This window comes from Myotis lucifugus, unplaced genomic scaffold, assembly GCF_000147115.1.
Source record: "Myotis lucifugus unplaced genomic scaffold, Myoluc2.0 scaffold_33, whole genome shotgun sequence".
Classification (NCBI taxonomy): Eukaryota; Metazoa; Chordata; class Mammalia; order Chiroptera; family Vespertilionidae; genus Myotis; species Myotis lucifugus.
Window position 1 is genome coordinate 9,044,473 of NW_005871081.1, and position 21,082 is coordinate 9,065,554.

Genomic DNA, 21,082 nt, shown 5'->3' on the forward strand with positions numbered 1-21,082 from the left:
GGAGCCGGGAGGTGCGTGTTCGCGTCCCCGCGCGGTGGGCGCCGTCCTCCCCCGCCGCCGCCGCCGCACCATGACCGCTCTGAGCGCTGGTGTCACAGGTTGGCACGGCCTCCCGCAGCCCGGGTGCGCGTCGGTCACCTTCGCCGGGCTGGGCCCAGGCGGGCGGGGACGGGTGGGGCGAGGGCCCGGCCCCGGGGGAGGAAAGGGCGCCCCCACCCCGGCGGGGAAGGGGCGCGGGCCGCCGAGATGCGCCCCCCAGCCCCGGCCTCCGAAGCGCGCGGGTCGGCGCTGGCAGCCCCGGGCCCGCAGACCTCGGCCTTCCCGCGGCATCGGGGTGGCAGGTGGTTGGGGATGGGGTGGATTCGGGGGCCGGCTGCCCCTGAGGAGGAAGGCGCAGGGTCGGGCACCGACCGACTCCAGCAGGTTTCAGGAGGGGCCTGGGCCTTGCCTGTCCCAGCCCTTGCTCCTGCGGGCTGCTCTGGGCTCCATGTCAGTCATTTGATGAATTGCCCTGGCTGAGCAGCTCTCATTAGGGTGGCCACACAGCAAGCAAAACGCTGAGCTGCCAAAGCAACACCGTTTTGTCTTTGAGCCCTTCAGAAACTGGTGTGGACCTCCAGGCTCACCAGGTGGGCCCGGAGCCCTGAGCAATGGGGGGCTATCCTACTGCCTGGAAATTTTCCCCTGTGAGAATGGTGGGAAACTCTGAACACAGATCCTGATAAATTCTGGAAATATCATGGGATAACTTCCAATCTCAGGCATAATTTTTCAGGGAATATATTATTACTTATACACTCACAAGTTCGGGCCTCTGGATCATAGTCTTAATATTGTGTAGGTCATCCATAGGTCCTCAATAGGCCGGTATTTCCTTGGTGGTGAAATGGGAGGTGGGTACCGGTGATTGTGCATAAGAAGGCCAAGGTTGGAGACCTTTCATAGGGATCGGATATGAACAGGTGGCTATTTTTAAAAATTTATGACTCAAATTTTCATAGCTACAACTGTGATTTCATTTGAAATTAAGTAGAAGAGGAGAGGGTAGATTTATGGCTGTTATCCTTGAGGCAGACATTCAACAGGAGTGGGGTTTTTTTTACATTCAGAGATTAAGTTTCATCAGTTCTAAATAAAAACCATGGCTTCTCAAATCTCTACAACAAACATTTGTTTCCTCACTGGTTGGCTTCCATTCTGTGGGCCTTTCTGTGTTGGATTTTTCTGGCCTCTGTGGTGTATTTTGAGCCAGCTATTGCTAAAACCAAGCAGAGTGAAGGAAAAATCAGTCTTGGAAGAACATTTTTCAAATGATCAGGCCCCTGGGACCCTCTTATGTGTTCATAGAAGACTTGACATCTTGGCAGAACAGATATGCTGACACTGATAAGGACTATACTAGAAGCTCCATAGAAGTTGAAGACAAGTCATGTCTTGTGAGTTGGCGGTAATGTAGTTATAACTTTGGATGTGATTTGTAAGATATTCAAAAGAGGAAGATGTTATACTTTTAAAAGAGGACCTACTCAAAATCGTATCATTTGCTTGCAGTTTAGAGAATTGAAGATTTGAGTGGCGTTTTCTTCTTCTTTGGGTATGGCATTTCTTTGAAATGTTTTCCATTTGCTTTGCTTTTCTGCATACATATGTGTGTGTGCATGCACATCTTGGTACACATCATTGTATCATCACCATTGATACACAATAACACTTATCAATGATGCTGAGATAATTTCAGAATCTTCATGGCGATGTAAAATTATCCCAGGAGAAAATAATCGCATGTGGATTAAGAATTTTGGAAGAAAAAAAATTACATATATCCTCAGCACTATATTCTAATTGTAAGCCAGGCACCAGGCCAGGAGCCAGGGATTCAGTGAGGAAATAAATGAACCCACACCCTAAGAATCTGTCAGGAAAGACAAATCTCTAAGTGGATAGACAGTGAGTTGTCGTATTTTCTAGTTTTGATTTGGAAGCTATGACATTCAGCTTAAAGAAATTATGAATTGTTCCTCCAAAATGGTATCAACATTTTAGAGTTTGACTATCATGTTATATGATTCTTACCTATCTCAAGGACTTGTGCAAGAAGTTTTTGCACCTTCAAAACTCTTAGCGCATTTAATATTTAATTTATCCTTTAAATTTTAAAATAGCTGGACATGATAGAAATGACAGAAATGGTCAAAAAGCAGAGAATAAACATCCATTGTCCTTACCAAGCTAACCAAAGGATTGTAATAATTGTGTATTTGCTCTATCCTTTTAAAGACTGCATACTTTGTGTAGTTATAGTAATGGTATTGTACAATTTTTATACTGTTTTTTCCATTTAATATTTATCATAAGCATTTTTCATGTTTCTATAGGATTTTATTACTTAGAAAATTGTAAAGGCTATCTAAGAAGACTATCCCCCATGAATACAGCCTCACTTATGTAGCCATACTTCTGTCATTGGAGAGTTACTGTTTCTAGTTTTTCATCATTATGAATGTCTTGATAGATTGTTAGAGTATAGGGATTTATTTCTAGTGAATGTTGTATTTTTCATGGTATATTCAAAACAATGACATTTCTGGAATATGGATTGTTTAAATTATGGATATATAAATTATTATGTATATATCATACACATTATATATTATGGATATGTGCATATCTTCAAGTTGGTTTCTTAAATATTTATGAATAAGATGCTTTCTGAGATAGATCTGCTTTTTTTATTGTGGATCACTTTCCCTCTTTTACAGGAATAAAAGGAGATAAAATAATAGCTTAGCTTAGACTAAAGAGCTTTGCGTTATATAAAGACTTGCCCTTTAACAAATTCATATATAATCCATATTGATAAAATGTACCTCTTAGAGTAAAATCAACATAGGAATGCTATAAAAGTAGTAAGCTGGAAAAAAAGTAAATGCTAATTTTTTTTAGGAAAAAGGAGTTTTGAGCTCCAGAGTATAATTATGCTTTTTTGCTTTTCTACTCAGACTTCAAATAAATGATCAAAACAATTTATATAGTGAGAAGCTTGCACCCCACAGGTACAGGGAGAAGAACTCTGTTCGCTCCCAGGCTATAGATTCCAAGGCATTTCTCATAGATTCAATACAGATGGAACTGGACTAACAAAACTAGTGCTAAAACTAAGGTTCAGGTCACAAGTCTCTTTCTAAGAGAGTTGTACAAAAAATAAGGAACTTAGCTCCCTGCAGAACCGCTTGGGGTGAAGGGGTGAAGGGGTGAAGGCGGAAGTTGGGAGCATTCTGTAGCTAAGACAGAATTACTTGACTTCTGAAGCAATTTTTCTGTAAGAACTCAGGGCAAGTGAAGCCACACAAAATGGAAAATGCTCAGATGACAGGGACTGAATCCACGAGTCCAGAGATGGGGCAGGAGTGAGGTTCTGTGGAGGGAGCCCAGGAGAATCAGAAGGTGAAAAGTTGGAACACTGCAGCCAAGGGAATCTCTGATGTGGAGCTTAAGAGTTAGACATCTCCAATTATGCAAAGGAAAGAAATGAAAAGAGCACTCTGTTTGGGGCGAGGATGATGTGTATGGAAGACAGCCAACAGAGACACACAAATGCTCTTCCTGATAGGGAGATCAGAGCAAACGGAACACAAGCCATGCTCTAAGTGACATGCAATAATTATTTTCTTTTTGATGAAGATTATCTCATCCAAATATGCCAATGATTAGTTATCATGGACCAGGATAAATAAGTAAAAAGTGGTCAACATATAGATATAGACTGTTGAACACTTTGAATTTGAAAGAAAAATTTTAAAGGAAAATATCCTATTGGTATTCTAGTAAAAAAAAAAATTTGCCTATTCCCAAAGGGAAAATTTAGACTGGCTTGATATATCCTCTCCAAAATGAAATATCAACAAGCAGAAAAATAATATCCTGAAAATGTACAATTCTGAAATATACCAGAACAGTTCTTTTATGATACAATATTGGTCAAAAGGGGAATATAAAATAGGTGAAGAAATACATAATAAGCAAGTGCTACCAAAAAAAAAAAAGGAAAAGTATGTAAATATCAGAACAATTGTTCCAAAAGTAATTAAATGAAAAACTTTAATAGAAGTTACTATCTTTAAGAAAATTGTATTTACAAGCCTCTTCTATATACTAATTTTCATAGCCTTATAATATGTACTGCTGAAAGTATTCTTGTGTGTATTTATTGGAAGACATGGCCCATAGATGCAGTGTTTCTGAGAAGGGTTCTATGACCTAAGATGGGATAAGGAATCATTTCAGCTTAGGAAGTAAATAACAAAATAGAACTAGAGAGGAAAAGAGAGAAGATAGAAATGTGAATGGATTCATTAAAAATTGGGAAAACTTAAGATCTAGTAGAAAAAATAACCAAGAACCATAGCACTGTGATCTTTAAGGCATGTTAATCTATAGTTATCTATAGGATGTATTAGCCTGTCAAAAAGTAAGAATGAAGTCAAGAATAGGAGAAAAATAAGAATGGGAGTCAGTAAAGGAAGGTATTGGAGAAATCAGGGATGAAATTCTGAGGATGAGTTAACTGGAATCAGACAGACTCCAGTGATGGAAATGTAGAGGTAGACAGTAGAGATTTATCAATAGAACAAATGCTAACAGATCTTGGTGACCAAACCAAAGAATGAATGGGAATGATGAGTAAAGAATAAATCTAGGACTTCAAGCTTGGGTGATTGTGGCATTTTAGTTTTTATTTTGTTATGCCTAGATAAAACAACTAATTACATCTTTATCATTCAGTTAGCTGTAAATCTTTTGCTTCATTATTTAAAAAATTATTCTCTTTTAATATTTTTATGAAATTTATAGATCAGTTTCATGTATTACTTCTGGAGCAGAGGAAGGATCAATAATACTTCTTATTGTTGAAAGTACAAATTCTGGGAGCCTGTATCAGACAAGATACAAGTCAGAGATGGTTGAAAATACTATTGAATATATTACAAAATTTGTCTGAGGTTAAAAAATATAGATAAAGTGAAATAAGTCAGTCAGAGAAAGACAAGTATCACATGATCTCACTCATATATGGAATCTAAGTAACAAAATAAACTGATGAAAGGAGTGGGACCAGAGACATGGAGGCATAAAACTGAGTGCGGAATCCCGGAGGGAAGGCAGGGGAGGGGGGAGTTGGGGATGGGGGTATAGGGTTATTGGTGGGAGGAGTGTGTGTGTGGGGGGAGTAATCAACCAAGGACCTTGTATGCATATATGCATGGTCCATGGACATAAACAATGGGATGGTGAGGGCCTGGGGTGGGGGTAGGATAGGCTGGAGGGGGTCAATGAGGGGAAAAGGGAGGATAAATGTAATACTTTCAACAATAAAGAATTATTTAAAAAATATCATAAATAATGTAAAACTAGGATAGGCATTTTTCAAGCATGGAAAGTTGCTTAACTATTTCTCCCAAGAGCTAAAGAGATTAAGATAAGCATTATAAATAAGGGTTTAAATTTTCAGCTATCGAGCTTGATGGATTTAGAAACACCTTTCATTAAATTATTCTTTCTATATCCCTCAATTCAATGTATATCAATATATATGGAGTAAAAAGATATTAAACTCTGGAGAACCTAAAAACAAACTTTCTCGCCTGGCCAGCATGGCTCAGTGGTTGAGTGTTGAGCTATGAACTAGGAGGTTGCAGTTCGATTTCTGGTCAGGGCACATGCCCAGGTTGTGGGCTCCATCCCCAGTGTGGGGTGTTCAGGAAGCAGACAATCAATGATTCTCTCTCATCTTGATGTTTCTATCTCCCTCTCCCTCTCCCTTCCTCTCTGAAATCAATAAAAATACAGTGGGGCCTTGACTTACGAGTTTAATTTGTTCCGAGACCGAAATCGTTAAGGAGCTCGTTAACTCAAATTACTCTATCAACTCAATGCAAAAAATCGGCCGAGAGACAGCTGGTATCTCAAAAAACTCGTTAGTCGGGACACTTGTAAGTCAAGGCCCCACTGTATACTTAAAAATTAAAAATAAAAAGAAATAAAACCAACTTTCTACTTTTTAGTAAATAAAATATTAAAACATTTAAAAAACTGACTCAGTTGAACTAGGCAATTTGCTTTTGCTTCCCTTCTTTCAGTAAATGAATAGCTATTTAAAGGTATATTCTAAACTAGAAAATTATAGTAGAACTAGTGGCCCAGTACACAAAATTTGTGCGGGGGTGGGGGGGTTGCCCTCAGCCCAGCCTGCACCCTCTCCAATCTGGGACCCCTTGGGGGATGTCCGACTGCTAAGCCGGCAGTCGGACATCCCTCTCACAATCTGGGACTACTGGCTCCCAACCGCTCGCCTGCCTGCCTGCCTGATTGCCCCTAACCACTTCTGCCTGCCAGCCTGATCACTCACTAACCACTACCCTGCCAGCCTGATTGATTCCTAACTGCTCCCCTGCCAGCCTGATTGCCCCCAACTGCCCTCCCCTGCTGGCCCAGTCACCCCCAACTGCCCGCCCCTGCTGGCCTTATGGCCCCAAACTGCCCTCCTCTGCTTGCCTGATGGCTGCTAACCGTCTCTGCCTTGGCCCCCACCACTATGGCTGGGGTGACCAAGGAAGCCAAGCCTCCAGCCACTCTTGGGCCGGCTCCGTGGCTCTGGCCGGTGCCGCCATCTTTGTCACATCAATTTGCATATTCCCTCCTTATTGGCTGTGGGCGCTGCCATTTTATCACGAAGTGATGGTTAATTTGCATATTACTCTTTTATTACATAGGATATTTAAGAAAAAACAAATATCTTAGTAATTTTATAAGACAAAAATTTATTCTTGTATATAAAATATATTCCGTATATTTAAGAAAATTCTGAAGTTCTCTGAAGAAAAGTTAAAAATAGAATATACTGTGCATACATAGTTATACATCAAAATTTTTGTCTCAGATTTCTATTTTGCTGTTTTGCTTATAACAAGTCTATCTATTTTCCCTCCTCTGCCCCCCAACCAATCTTGATTATGCACAGTAAACTCTATAGGTATTAAAATGCTCTCCTGAGCATCTGGACCAGTGATCTCATCACTAGTTGGGACCACTGCTGGGAAGGTGTGTAAGAATCACCCAGGGAGTGTTTTTAAAAAATACCATTTCCCATGCTCTACCATGGGAGGTTCTGATTTAGCATGTCAGAGGTGAAGGATGAGTGTGGTTGAAAATGTTTAAAAACCCTTGGGTGATTCAATGTTAAGCAGTCTTTGGAAACAACTATTTTTTTAAATATTATGAACTCTGTTCTACACATTTATTTTTAAAGTACAGTTGACATTCAATATATTAGTCTCAGGTTTACAATATAGTGGTTAGACATTTATATGACTTCTGAAGTGATCCCCTCCACCCCCGCACCATATATAATTACTACAATATTACTGACTACATTTCCTATACTGTACTTTACAGCCCCATGACTATTTTTAAAAAAATAGGCTTTTATTGATTTGAGAGAGAGAGAAAGGGAGAGGAAGAAAGAGAGAAACATCTATGACAGAGAAACATCATTTGTCTGCCTCCTGCATGCTCCCTACTGGGGATTGAGCCCACAACCTGGGCATGTGCCATGACTGGGAATCCAACCAGTGATCTCTTGATGCATGGGACAACTCTCAACCAAATGAGGCACACCGGCCAGGGCCCTATGACTAATTTGTAACTGCCAATTTGTACTTTTTAATTCCTTCACCTTTTTCACCTAGCCCCCCAATCCTAACTCCCACCTAGCAACCATCAGTTTGTTCTCTGTATCTACGAGTCTGTTTCCATTTTGTTTGTTTATTTTGTTAGATTCCACATATAAGTGAAATCATGTGGTATTTGTCTTTGTCTTACTTATTTTGCTTAGCATAATACTATCTAGGTCATGGAAACTACTATTTTAAACCACTTGCCTTCTGTGGCCAAACTTTATGGATTCATATTGCAAAATTAAACAACCACACATACACAGAAAATAGATAACTCCTTTCAATTTTCCATACAATTTAGTACAGTGTGGAAAAGTTTTGAAAACCACTATTTTAAACCATTCACCTTCTTTGTCCAACCTTTGCAAACTTATTACAAGATGAACTAACCACAATAAAAATAGATGATCTCCTTTTCTGATTTTCATAATCTTTAAATGATAGTAGCCATTTATCAAAATAAAATGTCTTTCACTGCACTATTGGATAATGAGAATCATCGAAGGCTCTGCCTTTGGGTGGGAGAGCCTTTTGGGGACTACTCTGAGATTAGGAACCTTGACCTTACAAAATCATATGATCAACCTGTGGTAATTTTTAACTCTGACATTTTTCTTTAAAAATTTTTTAAACCTACACTGTACCCAGAATAACTCACAAAATTATAAGTGCATAATATCCTTTTTAAAAGTGAAAGACAAGGACTTGTTAAATGGATTTACTGAATTTTCTGAGTAAAGACTAGAGAGGCTGCTCAGCCTACATGTGCAAACTGATCGCTTCAATCTGTAATCAATACTACAGTAATTTAGGTGACACAAATACAGCTTCATTCCCTCTCCTACTGCTTGGATGCTTTAGTTTGGCATGCAGGGTGCAGCAACAAACAGATGGCGGGCCATCATAGTGTATCCTGAATTCCTTTAGCAAATCCAATAATTTTTAAAGGTCAAAGAAAATTCAATTTTCACAGTTAAAAATAAAAAAGAAACAGAACAGAATCCTTGGCGAAGTAATGACACTGTTTTAAGGTATTTGTAGAAAGAACTGGAAAAAAATAATGTGCTTCTTTTTTGGGATTTAGTAAGTAGACTTAATATAAAAAGCAGAGAACTATTTTCTGTTTTTAATCAGTGTGTTGACAAAAGGAAAAGGGAAAAGAAGAGCCTGTGTTTGGAGATGGTCTTTTGAAATGTTTGGCTTCCTTTGTTCAGTAGCCCATCCTGGGTGGCCCTTGAAGACCTGCTGAGGCTGGACCATGCATATAACACTGTTTTTGCAGGGCTACATCCTGATTTAAGGGCCAAGACATAAGATGAAGCACCCAGATGAAAAGTGCATTTGGAGGCAGAGTTAGGACAGGGAGATGGTTGCTGTGACCCTAGGTGTCAAAATTTCAGTGGAGTCTTAGTTGTCCTGCTAAAGCGGTCTGTTCTGCTACATCACTGGGCAGATATGGAACCTGGGTGGTTTTAAGAGAGTAAACAACTCAGCTGCCTGCCTGTCTCCAAGCAGAAGCCTGATTAGAAAGAAGGAAAGATGCATTTAGCCTCTGAGAGTTCATGAACAGAGGGGAGTAAGGAGAGGCTTGCTTGGGAGTGGCTCGAAAGGACTGGCATTGGCCCTGACCAGTTTGGCTCAGTGGATAGAGCTTCGGCCTGCGGACTGAAGGGTCCCTGGTTCGATTCCAGTCAGGGGCATGTACCTTGGTTGTGGGCACATCCCCAGTGTGGGGTGTGCAGGAGGCAGCTGGTCGATGTTTCTCTCTCATTGATGTTTCTAACTCTCTATCCCTCTCCCTTCCTCTCCGTAAAAAATCAATAAAAAAAAATATATTTTTTTTAAAAAAGGACTGGCATTGTAGTTTTAGGGGCAGCCATGATGTAACTTAATTTCACTGTTTAGATTTGGGAGAGGCAAGAATTGGAGACTGCTTGCCTTTGATCTCTGGGAAAGAAGACTCTATTCACAAAGGCATGGAAAGGTCAGATTGAAAGACATGGCCAACCGTGGCCGGTGTGGCTCAGTTGGTTGAGCATCATCCCAAGCACTGAGAGGTCACTGCTTTGATTCCCAGTCAAGGCACATGCCGGGGTTGTGGGCTCGATCCTCAGTAGGGGGAATGCGGGAGGTAGCAGATTGATGTTACTCTCTCTCATCGATCTTTCTCTCTCTTTCTTCCTCTCCCTTCTTCTCTCTCTAAAACATCAATAATATATATATTATTGATATATATATTTAAAAATAAAAGATGATTCTTTAAAAAAAAGGAAAGACAGCTGAATACCTAGGGGGTAAAGATCAGAAATTGACCTCAGGCAGGGCACCTACCTTCTCTAAACCTCAGTTTTATCTGTGAAATAGGAATAATAGAAAACCAGTCCCACTGCGGATGGCAAAAAAGTACATGAGATAATTCACTCGAACATCAGTCTCACACATCATAAACCCTCAGCAAATGTTAGATATGGTTTATTTAAACTAACAATTATTTTCATATTTTACTCGTTTCAAAAAATTACAAATGAAATTTGTCATTTTTGCACAGCATTTTAATTTTACAAAAGTTCTTGAGGTTCAAAAGTAAGAATCAAATTCTCCACACCATCTCTCCCTTCCTCCCCTACCTCTGTTCTCCCAACAAAACATACTCACTGGGTTCTAAACTTGCTGTCAGCTCATGTGGATCTGGGCAAGGTTGCCTCAGACTTTTAATCTGTACAATGGGGATAATACTAAAAAATTTCAGAGATGTATTAAGGCCTTGGAATAGAGCCTGGCCCAGAGCCAGCTTTCAATAAACATTTGTTATCATCTTGCAAGTGAAAAATATATATAATGTTTAAGCTTGATTCTCTTCTAAAATTATATACAGTAGTTGATGGACCATCACCCTACCCTAAGAATTGATAAAATGCATAACATTAGGAACAGCTTCAAGAGTGTGATACATTCTATCACTGGAAGTCTTTTGGGTTGTAATCTATTGCCCAGAAGTCCTTTTTGCAAACTCCATGATGTGTAGTCATTCTCTCTGAGAATATCCAGAAAAGAGCTTACCACCTCTCCAGATAGCCCAACGTGTTACTGGAAACTTTGAGATTAAACAGGTTTGGTGTTGTTGCATAAATAGCTACCACTTACTAGATTCTATTGATAACTTCCATTTAGTCGGGATTCTCCTTGCTGGGATAACAAACACTACAAAACAAAATCACCCCATTGATTATGTTCTGAACTTGGATTATTAGTATGACAGGATTTCTCTCAACAAATCCCTTCTTTCTGCTCTAGTACATTCTCTGCAAAAACATACAATTTTTTACCCATGTGTCATAAGTGATATTATTTTCTAGTTTTCACATTCTCAGCATAGTCAGTCAAGAATTTCTGAAACTAAGCCCTAGCTGGTTTGGCTCAGTGGATAGAGTGTCAGCCTGTGGACCCCGGGTTCGATTCTGGCCAAGGGCGCGTACCTCAGTTGCAAGCTGTTTCCCAGCCTGGCCCCTGGTCAGGCTCGTGCAGGAGGCAACCAATTGATGTATTTCTCTCAAATCAATATTTCTCTCTGTCTTTCCCTCTCTCTTCCACTCTCTCTAAAAATCAATGGAAAAATATCCTCAGGTGAGGATAAAAAATAAAAAAAAGAAAGAAAAAGACTTTCTGAGACTAAAACCAACTCTAGGAAACTAAGAAATCTGTCATATTTAAGAAATAAAGACAACTTTCTATTTACTTTTTAATAAGATCATCAGATTGGAGTTAAATGCCTTTTTCTCATTTTTTTCCCCTAAAATTCAGAGTAAAGGTAATAAAAGCATAATAGAATATTTTTAGGACTCACCTTCAAGGAAAAAGGCTGGATGAATGAATAATGACTTCAAAAACCTGAAAGTGACATTTAAATAGATTTGATGTGAAGTTTGATAATTTCTTGCCAAAAAAGAAAAAAAGAAGAAAAAGAAAAAATAGACAGTTTTACAAATGTGTGGCTGGAAAAACTACAAATGAATCACATAGTAAAAATTCAGATTTTAGAGATAAAAAATGTACTATTTTCACAACAATAATTGATTCCAAGAGAATTTCTAATCACCAGGTTGAATAAGAATATGGTGAAAAAGTTTTCTTTTTATTATTTGTCTATTTTATAATATAATGAAATTTTAATTTAATAGTTCCATACACCACTTGTCTTGGTTCATGTCCTCTCTCATCTCTATGTCTAAGTTTCCTCATCTGTGAAACAGTTCTAAGAATTGAGTTACATGATGTATGACATTCTTAAAATAGGCCTGGCACAAGATGAGCTCTCAGTAAACATTTTTAAAAATTTTATCTTTATTGTTGAAAGTATTATAGATGTCCCTTTTGTGTGTTTTCCTATTGACCCCCTGTACCCTGCACCCACTCCTCCCAGGCCTTCACCACACTATTGTCTATGTCCATGGGCTGTGCATATTTATATATATAAAAGCCTAAGCGACCGGCTGACTGGCCGGTAGCTATGATGCACAATGACCACCAGGGGGCAGATGCTCAACGCAGGAGCTGCCGAGTGAGAGCAACTTTGCTGAGTGCCCTCTTGCACTCCAGGACCCTTCGGGGGATGTCGGACTGCTGGTTTCAGCCCAATCCCCACAGGCCAGGCTGAGGGACCCCACCTGCTGGAAGGACCCTGCTCACTCCACAGATGCCCTTCAAGCCCTGGCGCTACCCCAGGTGCGGCCGGCTGGGGAGGGACCATGGGAAGTTGGCTCCAGGGCATGTCCGGCCCGTCTTGCCCAGTCCTGCCCCTCCAGCCACCTTCTAATTAATTTCCTTTCAATGTGCACAAATCCGTGCACCAGGCCTCTAGTATGTATATAAGTTCCCTGGTTAATCTCTCCCCACCCACCCGTACCCCCACCTTCCCTCTGAAGTTGGTCAGTCTGTTCCATGCTTCTATGTCTCTGGATCTATTTTGTTCATTAGATTTCACATATGAGTGAGATCACGTGATACTTACCTTTCTCTAACTGGCTTGTTTCACTTAGCATAATATGCTCCAGGTCCCTCCATGCTGTTTCAAATGGTAAGAGTTCCTTCTTTTATACAGCCGAGTAGTATTCCATTGTGTAAATGTACCACAGCTTTTTTATCTACTCATTTGCTGATGGGCACTTGGGTTGTTTCCAAATCTTAACTATTGTAAGTTGTGCTGCTGCTATGAACAGGGGTGCATATATTTTTTTCTGATTGGTGTTTCAGATTTCTTAAACATTTTTGTTGGACAAATCTGTTTTTACATGGCAGTCAACAGAATTTGGGAGGATATCAACTGATGAGGTCACTATTTTACCATGGTAAATAACTTATTTTACAAAATCATTTCATCCCCTTTTTGTGAGATTTGTAGTAGCGCTCTCTCTCTCTCTCTCTCTCTCTCTCTCTCTTTCTCTTTCTCTCTGTGTTTGAGGATAATTTTTTTTATAAAATAATTGGTTTAGTATATATTTATTCAATTTTAGAACAGATTCTGTATTTAATACTTTCCCTTAAATGGTTTTGATTATTAACATCAAAGGCAACTAATGGGTACCACTAAACGGGAGACACTGGGGTTGCTGGAGTCCAGCATGGGCTGTAGGGGCTGTGAGAAGTGAGCTCATGGAAGGAGGTGCAGTGCTGAGAGAGTGTGGGACATGGTTTTCAGTGCCCTTACTGGGGAACCAAGGTGATCTGGGCTTGAAGAATGATGGGAGTTTTAGCCATTCAAGATGGAGTGAGAGTTTTCATTCTTTTTAGATAAAGGCTTAAAAGTGAAGTTGCTGGGCTGTATAATAGTTCTGTGTTTTTGTTTTTTTAAAATTTATTTTTATTGTTGAAAGTATTAATGGTGTCCCCCTTTTCCCCCATTGAACCCCTCCACCCCACTCCTTCCCCTCCATGCTTTCACCTCCCTGTTGTCTATGTTCATTGGTTATGCATATAAACTCTTTGGTTAATCTCTTCCCTTCCCCCTTCCCCCTTCCCCCTTCCCCCTTCCCCCTTCCCTCTGAGATTCTTCAGTCTGTTCCATGCTTCCTTATCTCTGGATCTATTGTTTCTCTCTCTCTCTCTCTCTCTCTCTCTCTCTCTCTCTCTCTCTCTCTTCTCCTCTCCCTTCCTTCCACTCTCTCTAAAAATCAGTGCAAAAAATACCCTTGGTTGAGGATTAACAAAAAAAATTTAAAAATTGATAGTTCTATTTTTAACTTTTTGAGGGGCCCCAATGTTGTTTTCCATAGTGGCTGTACCCTTTTACTGGTAAAGGCCTCAGTTTGTACACATACGTGACCAGAAGAACAGTGGTTGATTTTGGGGTGCTGTCAGTTGTAGTGACACCTAATGCTTAAAAATAAATCACTGACTTATGTATTCTTTGGGGGCTTTTTAGCATCAACTAGATGCTGTGAGTCTACTAGAGAGGTATGTTTCTCTTGTTTACACTTTTATCCCCAAACTTTAAATCTTTCAGTTAAACAAATCACACACACAAACATAACACTTCATGAGTTAAGTAAGGGACTAGGAAGGTCTGCTGTGGGACTGGCAGCAGACAACAAAGAGGGCACTGCTGGAAGAAAGGAGCAGAAGTGGCTGAGAAAGGTTGAAGGATGGTGGGTAATGGTATGTTTCACCAATTCAAGTAGAGCATGTGGGTATAGGTATGAAAGGAAACGCAAGTAAACTCAGTGGGACTGTGTCCTTGAAACATCAGGTTAAGTAAAGCAGGCAATTTGTAAGTTCTACAGATGCCTTTGCTGTTCCATGCTGTGTACCCAGTATATATCCCAGTGTCTGATACCATATGGATGCGTGTATTTTCTGTGTGAATGAATGAGTGAATGAATGAGAAAAAGAGGATAAGCTGAGGTTTTTCTGGAGAGACCCTATCAGTGTGTTGGGAAGTTGATTTCTGATATGAAGGACAGGGTATATTTAAATAGTTGATATTTGTGGCAGTCCAGATCTGAGGTCCCGTGGCTTAGGAAGGGCTCTAGCAATGGAGATAAAGTGAAAGGGGCCTTGTATACCAATGGAATGAGGAATGACAAAAGAAATCACCTGTGAAAACCTGTGAAAAGAATATCCATGCAGTCCTTCTGCAGATGTGGGACCTGCACGTGGGTCCTGAAAAGCTCAGGGCAGTGGGATCTGGAAATTGAGACTGATATCAAGTCGGCCTGTTGATTTTTAAGTGATGATGGTGGTGGTATGGCCTATATCTAAGGGAGAAGCAGCATAGATACATGATTCAGTAACAGTAGCTGGACACCAACAGATGGTGGTGGAAATTGTAAGAGCAGATGCTCATTTCAGAGGTTGAGTATAGAGAACAGACACATGGGACAGTAAGTAAGGGACATGCTGTAAACCATAATTTAGAAGACAGAAGATTCAAAACAGTTTCATGCAAACCTGAGAGGCTTACAAGGAGAAGAAATGACCTATAGTGTAACACGTCACAGTAAAAGAAAACTGAATTTATTAGCTTTAATTTGGTCAAGAGAGAGCTGGAATGACCTAAGGAAAGTATATAGCTATCAAAGGATATAAAGCTGGATTTCGACCACTGAAAATAAAACAAATGAACCAAAGTACCTCTTCTGTCTGAGCAAAAGATTTATCAATGAACATATTGTAGCTGTGTGGCCTCCTCATACTATTGAATATTTAAATACCAACTACTTTTAAAAAGTGTGACACATCTACTGGAAGCCATATAGTTTTTAATTTAATACAGTGCTTTATAAAAGACACTTCTGAAAACAGAAAAAATATTAGGTTATAAATACATAATGGTGATAAGGCTAAGATACACAGAAGCAATTTCCTATCAAAATAATAAGCTTACCTAGGATACTTAAATATGCCTGCTGTTCTTTATCAGGGGACTAACAGGTTTGCTGCACTCAGATATATTGATTCAACATAAATGAATGTGAAAAATAATATTTATGTATGTAAAGGAAAATTATTACAATCTATTTCCTCACATTAATCTTGGAGTCTTTATATGTCTGTAACTTGAATTAATTTTGCTACTTGCATGCTTTACATAATATTTAATATTATTAAATTGGTCAAAATGTCAGTGATTCAGGAGCTAGTTGTTGAGTTTTAATATATGCAGAGTTTGGACAGATAGTTCAGATAGTTTTCTTGGGCAGTTTGAGTTGGTGGCGCTTTTGCAGTAGGTAAAATGAGGTGAAAGTGGATGACAACTAATGTCACTCATTATAGTTACATTATTTTGGTGGGCCAAATAATAGCCAACATGGAGATTTAAAAAAAATGAATTCTGGATAAACAAATCTGTAATCACTTGTTTTGCTTTGGATGAGGTATTTATAATAAAAGTGCATGGCATTCATATACAAAGGTGTCACATTTATGAATAAAATATTTTTTCAGATGCAATTTAGGGCCAAGTCAGAAGAACAGTAAATGGCCATTCATAAGTCTCCACTGACTCAATGAAAGTGATATTAAAGCTAGTAGCTAGGTCTATAAAATTTTCTTATATTACTTTTGAACAACACTGTGAAGCCACTCTTTATCTTATCCTCTGCATTGTATAATCTTGAAGGATTTCTAAAAGATTCTGTATTCAGTTTTGGGTACATAAGAGACTGTCATTCAAGAAGCATCTTAAATTGAGGCCACCAGATGTTTCCCCCCACAGTAAATCAGAGAACAAGCATAATTTGAATATTTTGCATACATTTACATATTGATGTCAAGTGTCCCTAACTCCAATTATGTAAAATAAAATTAATTAGTGCAGCATACTGCAAAGTTCATATTTAAACCCAATATTCAGGACAAGACAAACTGGAAATACCTAGCATATCTTAAAGCAAATTAGTTTGGTTTCTTCTGTGAATAGGAGGGTTAGGCACATATACCTACCTACCTAGGTGCATCATGGAGAACATAGATGTAGAGGTAGGTGCTCAAACATAGGGACTCAGATTCAACATCCATTTGTCCTGAGCTTTTGTGTTTTCCTTCCCAGTAAAAATTACAGTTGCACATGCTATAAACACGTTGTTTCCATCTTCTGCTCCCTCCGGGATTGAATGGCACTCATTGTCCTTGGTTTTGGTTCTTTCTCTAGCTTCACACAGCAGCAGATAAAAGAGCCAGTGCACCTGCCTGGTGTTAACACTACTGCATTTTCTTGACATGGCATCTTCACCACTATGAGCTGCCTGGAGGGCCTAATCCCTCCCTTATCTTTTAGAAATCCTCCTAATCAGTGCTCAACATCAGTGTGATCAAGGATAAACACCTTAGGTTTTGTAACCAAATAGAGCTTCTTTTAAATTTCAAGTTTGCCTAGGTGGCCTTGGTCAAGTTATTAGCTGCCCCAAGACTGGAGTTTCCAGTGCTTTCATAAAAAGACTAGATGTTTCCTTTCTTCCATTAGTTGTAAAGAATAAGTAAAATATCATTGCAAAGTGCCCCAAACATAGTATATATCCCAAATACATTCACTCCTCTTCTTCCTCTAAGACTCAATCCAGGTGTTAATCAAATAAGAAATCTCTCTGTGGATACACAGGGTCATCAGGCACCACCTGCCTTTACAACATCTCTTGCACTTACTCACGTTTGTGTCCTGAAAGCAGGACGTACGGTAGGCTTCCGTTCAGTGGCTACTGGATGGAGGGTGGTAGCAATGGCTAAAGGGAGGTGACATATAGCAAGATGTAGATGACTCACAATAGTGGAAATTTATATGCAAGCAAGCATCTCCTCTCCCTCTGCAATGTAATCTGGGTTTACTTCAGAGTAGCTGAAAGAATTGATATAATACAATTCATAAAAGAAAAAACAACTCCATTTACAGTAATTTCTGCCCCATGCTCTCTGGCTCACATCCATCATGGCAAGGACACACTCAGAAGATCAACTTGGGGCTGTCATTGGAAGCAGATGTCTGTGAGTGTACCATCACATTAACCAGAGGGAAAATCCTGGGAACATCTGAGTATTTCATCTGCATTGGTCAGCTGTGCTCTGGCAAGACTACCTTTAAGTGGAGGCAGCTTTAGGTGTATGAACATAGACCTCGAAAAATTTCCTACTAATGTGTGTACTCTTAGGGGGAAAGCTATTTCACTCCAGTTCATCTAGACCAGTGGTCTCTAAACTGGCATGCAAACTGTTTAAGAAGTACACAAGATGATCTATTGGGTCGCGAGAAAAAAAAATCAAGCTTTTATTCATATTGATTTTTATCGCATTCTTTTAAAATTTCTGTTTGCATATGTTTATTATGTACAGTGTAATGGAATGAGTGTGTGATCAATATATGAATGGGCATCCATTAGGCACTTGTTTTTTGAGTGATCAGGGTAAAGACGGTTTAGGCCACTAACACAACTCTCTTTCCCCAGACTGCCGTCTTGTGCTCCCTCACCAGAGCTAACTCCAGCATGCTCAAAAGGAAACAGAGCTCCAGGGTGGAAGCCCAGCCGGTGACCGACTTCGGTCCTGATGAGTCTTTGTCAGACAACGCTGACATACTCTGGATTAACAAGCCAGTAAGTTCCTTCTTTGAAGTATGGAGTAGCACATGCTGATTTAAAGGAAATTTGATTCATATATTCAAAGATCATGTACCCTTTGGCTTTGAAATGTGTGTGTGAGCTGCAGTTGACTATGGATGAGTCTAGGAGTCTGGAAGTGAAGGACAAATGAGATGAAATAACGAGGTTCCTCTCCGAGTTACTCACATAGGAAGGAAAGTGAGTACCTCTCCTCTCTTCCTCTGTGCGTGCTGTCCTGTCCTCACAGGCACCCAGTGTAGAGATAAGACCACTTCGCAGGCTGATCCAAAGCTGACGTCCCACATGAGTGACCTCTTCTACCAAGCTTTCATTACTTATAGTTCTCAACGTGCATGAATCTGTGAGGAGATAATCAAATGTTTGGAATTAAAGGTCTCCTTCTGAGTTGCAAGTTTTGAGTAAAAGTAAAGGTTAATTAGATAGTGCATAGTATCTCTGAATAACTTTGTCACCTTCTCTGTCTAATTAAGCTGGTGGGAACTTGAGGGGGAGATCTGTATCATTGTGTATTAGCCAGGCGAACAGCCAGAGCTAAGGTGGAATGGCATATCCATGGGTCTTGGAAACTGAGCTCTACAACCCAGGATAGGATCAGCTTCATTATTTGTCAGAAATTATGCTGGGCTCAGAGGATGCAAAAATGGAAACAACACAGTTCTGATTCACTACGTTGCAGTCTGATATGCATAACATATATGTTACCTATATACAATACACATTTATACTTATATACAAATATAAAATAGGATAAGTGGAACCTGAAGTAAGGAAGTAAACTGTTACTCTCTCAGTGCTTGCCTGTCCCTTGAACATGATCAAGATCATCAGCCATGGTCTCCCTGACCTTTCTAGTCTTTCTTCATCTAACTCACCCTCCAGACCTCTTCCCCAGCCTCCTCACATTTCCTCCCATGTTTTCATTTATGTTCACATAACCCATCTGCTTTATGATCATTGAAACATCCTTATTATCCACATTGCAAATAAAATGCTTTAATTTATATTCAAGGCTCTGTATATTCTGCCTCTAACTTGTCCAGCAACTGCCCTTTCCTAGATCGATACCCTGTCCACTTGAGCCACATCAGTGACTTCCTGCAATCTCACAGTTTCCTGCCCAGAGGCCCTTTCCTTGCAACTCTGATGAGTCAAGTCCCCCTCATTCACGAAGGCCGTTTCAGATGTCACCTATGCCCCATCCACTCTGAAAAGTTCCTCATTTGACCTGCACCACAGACAGAATGAACCTCTTTCTTTTCCACTAATTTTATATTTGTACTGGTGGCCTGTTGCACAAAGATTCGCGCAATAGGCCTTCCTTCCTCTGGCTGCAGGCACTGGTTTTCCTCCAGCACCCGGGACCCAGGCCTTTGGTCTCCACTCTGGCTGCTCCTAGCCCCTCCTTTTTTTTTCTCAACTCCTTGAGCGGAGCCCAGGGTGGACTGGAATCCTGGGTTGCCCCCGGTGACCCAGGTCCCCAGCCACTGCTTGAGTGGAGTCCAGGGCCGGCGGGAAGCTTGGCTTCCTCCGTCTCTGGGAGCAACCCAAGCTTCCTGCTCGTTCCAGCTCCGTGGCTGCTGCCATCTTCAGTCTTCAGTCTTTTCTCCGTGCCTGCTTATGCAAATCAACCGCCATCTTTGTTGGGTTAATTTGCATAGTTGCTCTGATTGGCTGGTGGGTGTAGTGGAGTGGCGGAGTGATGGAGTGATGGTTAATTTGCATGTTTCTCTTTTATTAGTGTAGATATAAGTATACATTTATATTGTATATAAATAAAATATATGTTATGCGCATCAGACTGCAAAGTAGTGATGAGTCAGAACATTCTTATTTCCATTTATTGTCCTCTGCATAATTTCTGACACACAGTAAGTCTTCCATTCGTGTTGAAATAATTGAACAGAATAGAGAATAGAGTCCACCACATACAGAGCTTTCTAAGAACTTCTAACAAAGGTAGTATTATAGATGTAGCCTTGGAAACACTAACTAAAATAATTAATACTTCACTAGAATTCATACTTTACATTTGAAACAGATTTGTTGTGGAGGAACCCTTCTTTTTGAGCTCTTTTGTGTAATTAGATCTTTTGTGTTGGATCTAAATTCACACACTGATGTTTACTGAAGCAGTTCCTAATTGCATGAAAAGTACATCAATCAGCAGTGACTTATATGGTATGACATTAGTGGCATTACATCTTCATGCAAATACTATAACTGTCAGATTAATATTAAAACCCACCCACCAGCCTACAAGTGTCTGAATCTTTTCAAAGTTCTGACAGTCTTTTCTATTTTTTCATCTTGGGTGCTTGCCAGCTTGCATAGATGCAGGGCCTACCTACTACACAAAGCAGCTTTTGTTCAAGGGGAGTATAATATTAAAAGATTAACAAATAACATTTAAATGATATTGAAGAATTGTCTACTAATTAATTAAACAGTAATACCAACTGGGTTTGGGCATAAAGGTACAACCAATATGTTTTATCTTAGGTATTATTTTTATAATAAAATAGTGTATGTGAGTAATTGTATGTCCTACACACATGCACAGGTATACACACACACACAAACACACACATGCATACACACATTTATCTTAATTAATTAATTAATTAATTTAATTTATTGGGGTACAGGTTTCAAGTGTACAACTCAGTAAAACATCATCTGCACACTGTATTGCCCCAAGCAAACTCTCTGTTCCCATCCCCCTCTCTGCCTACCTCCACCTAGCCC

At 39.8% G+C, this 21,082-nt stretch overlaps 1 protein-coding gene across 1 annotated transcript in view; it reads left to right on the forward strand.

Moving 5' to 3' along the window:
- Positions 1-51: 51 nt before the first annotated feature.
- Positions 52-21,082, forward strand: part of NALCN (sodium leak channel, non-selective) — a gene marked incomplete at its 3' end in the record, with an annotated part of 213,114 nt that continues 192,083 nt past the window's right edge. The window contains exons 1-2 of the mRNA XM_023752477.1: positions 52-98; positions 18,164-18,310. Coding sequence (XP_023608245.1) covers positions 18,203-18,310 — 108 coding nt within the window. The remainder of the gene's footprint in view (positions 99-18,163; positions 18,311-21,082) is intronic.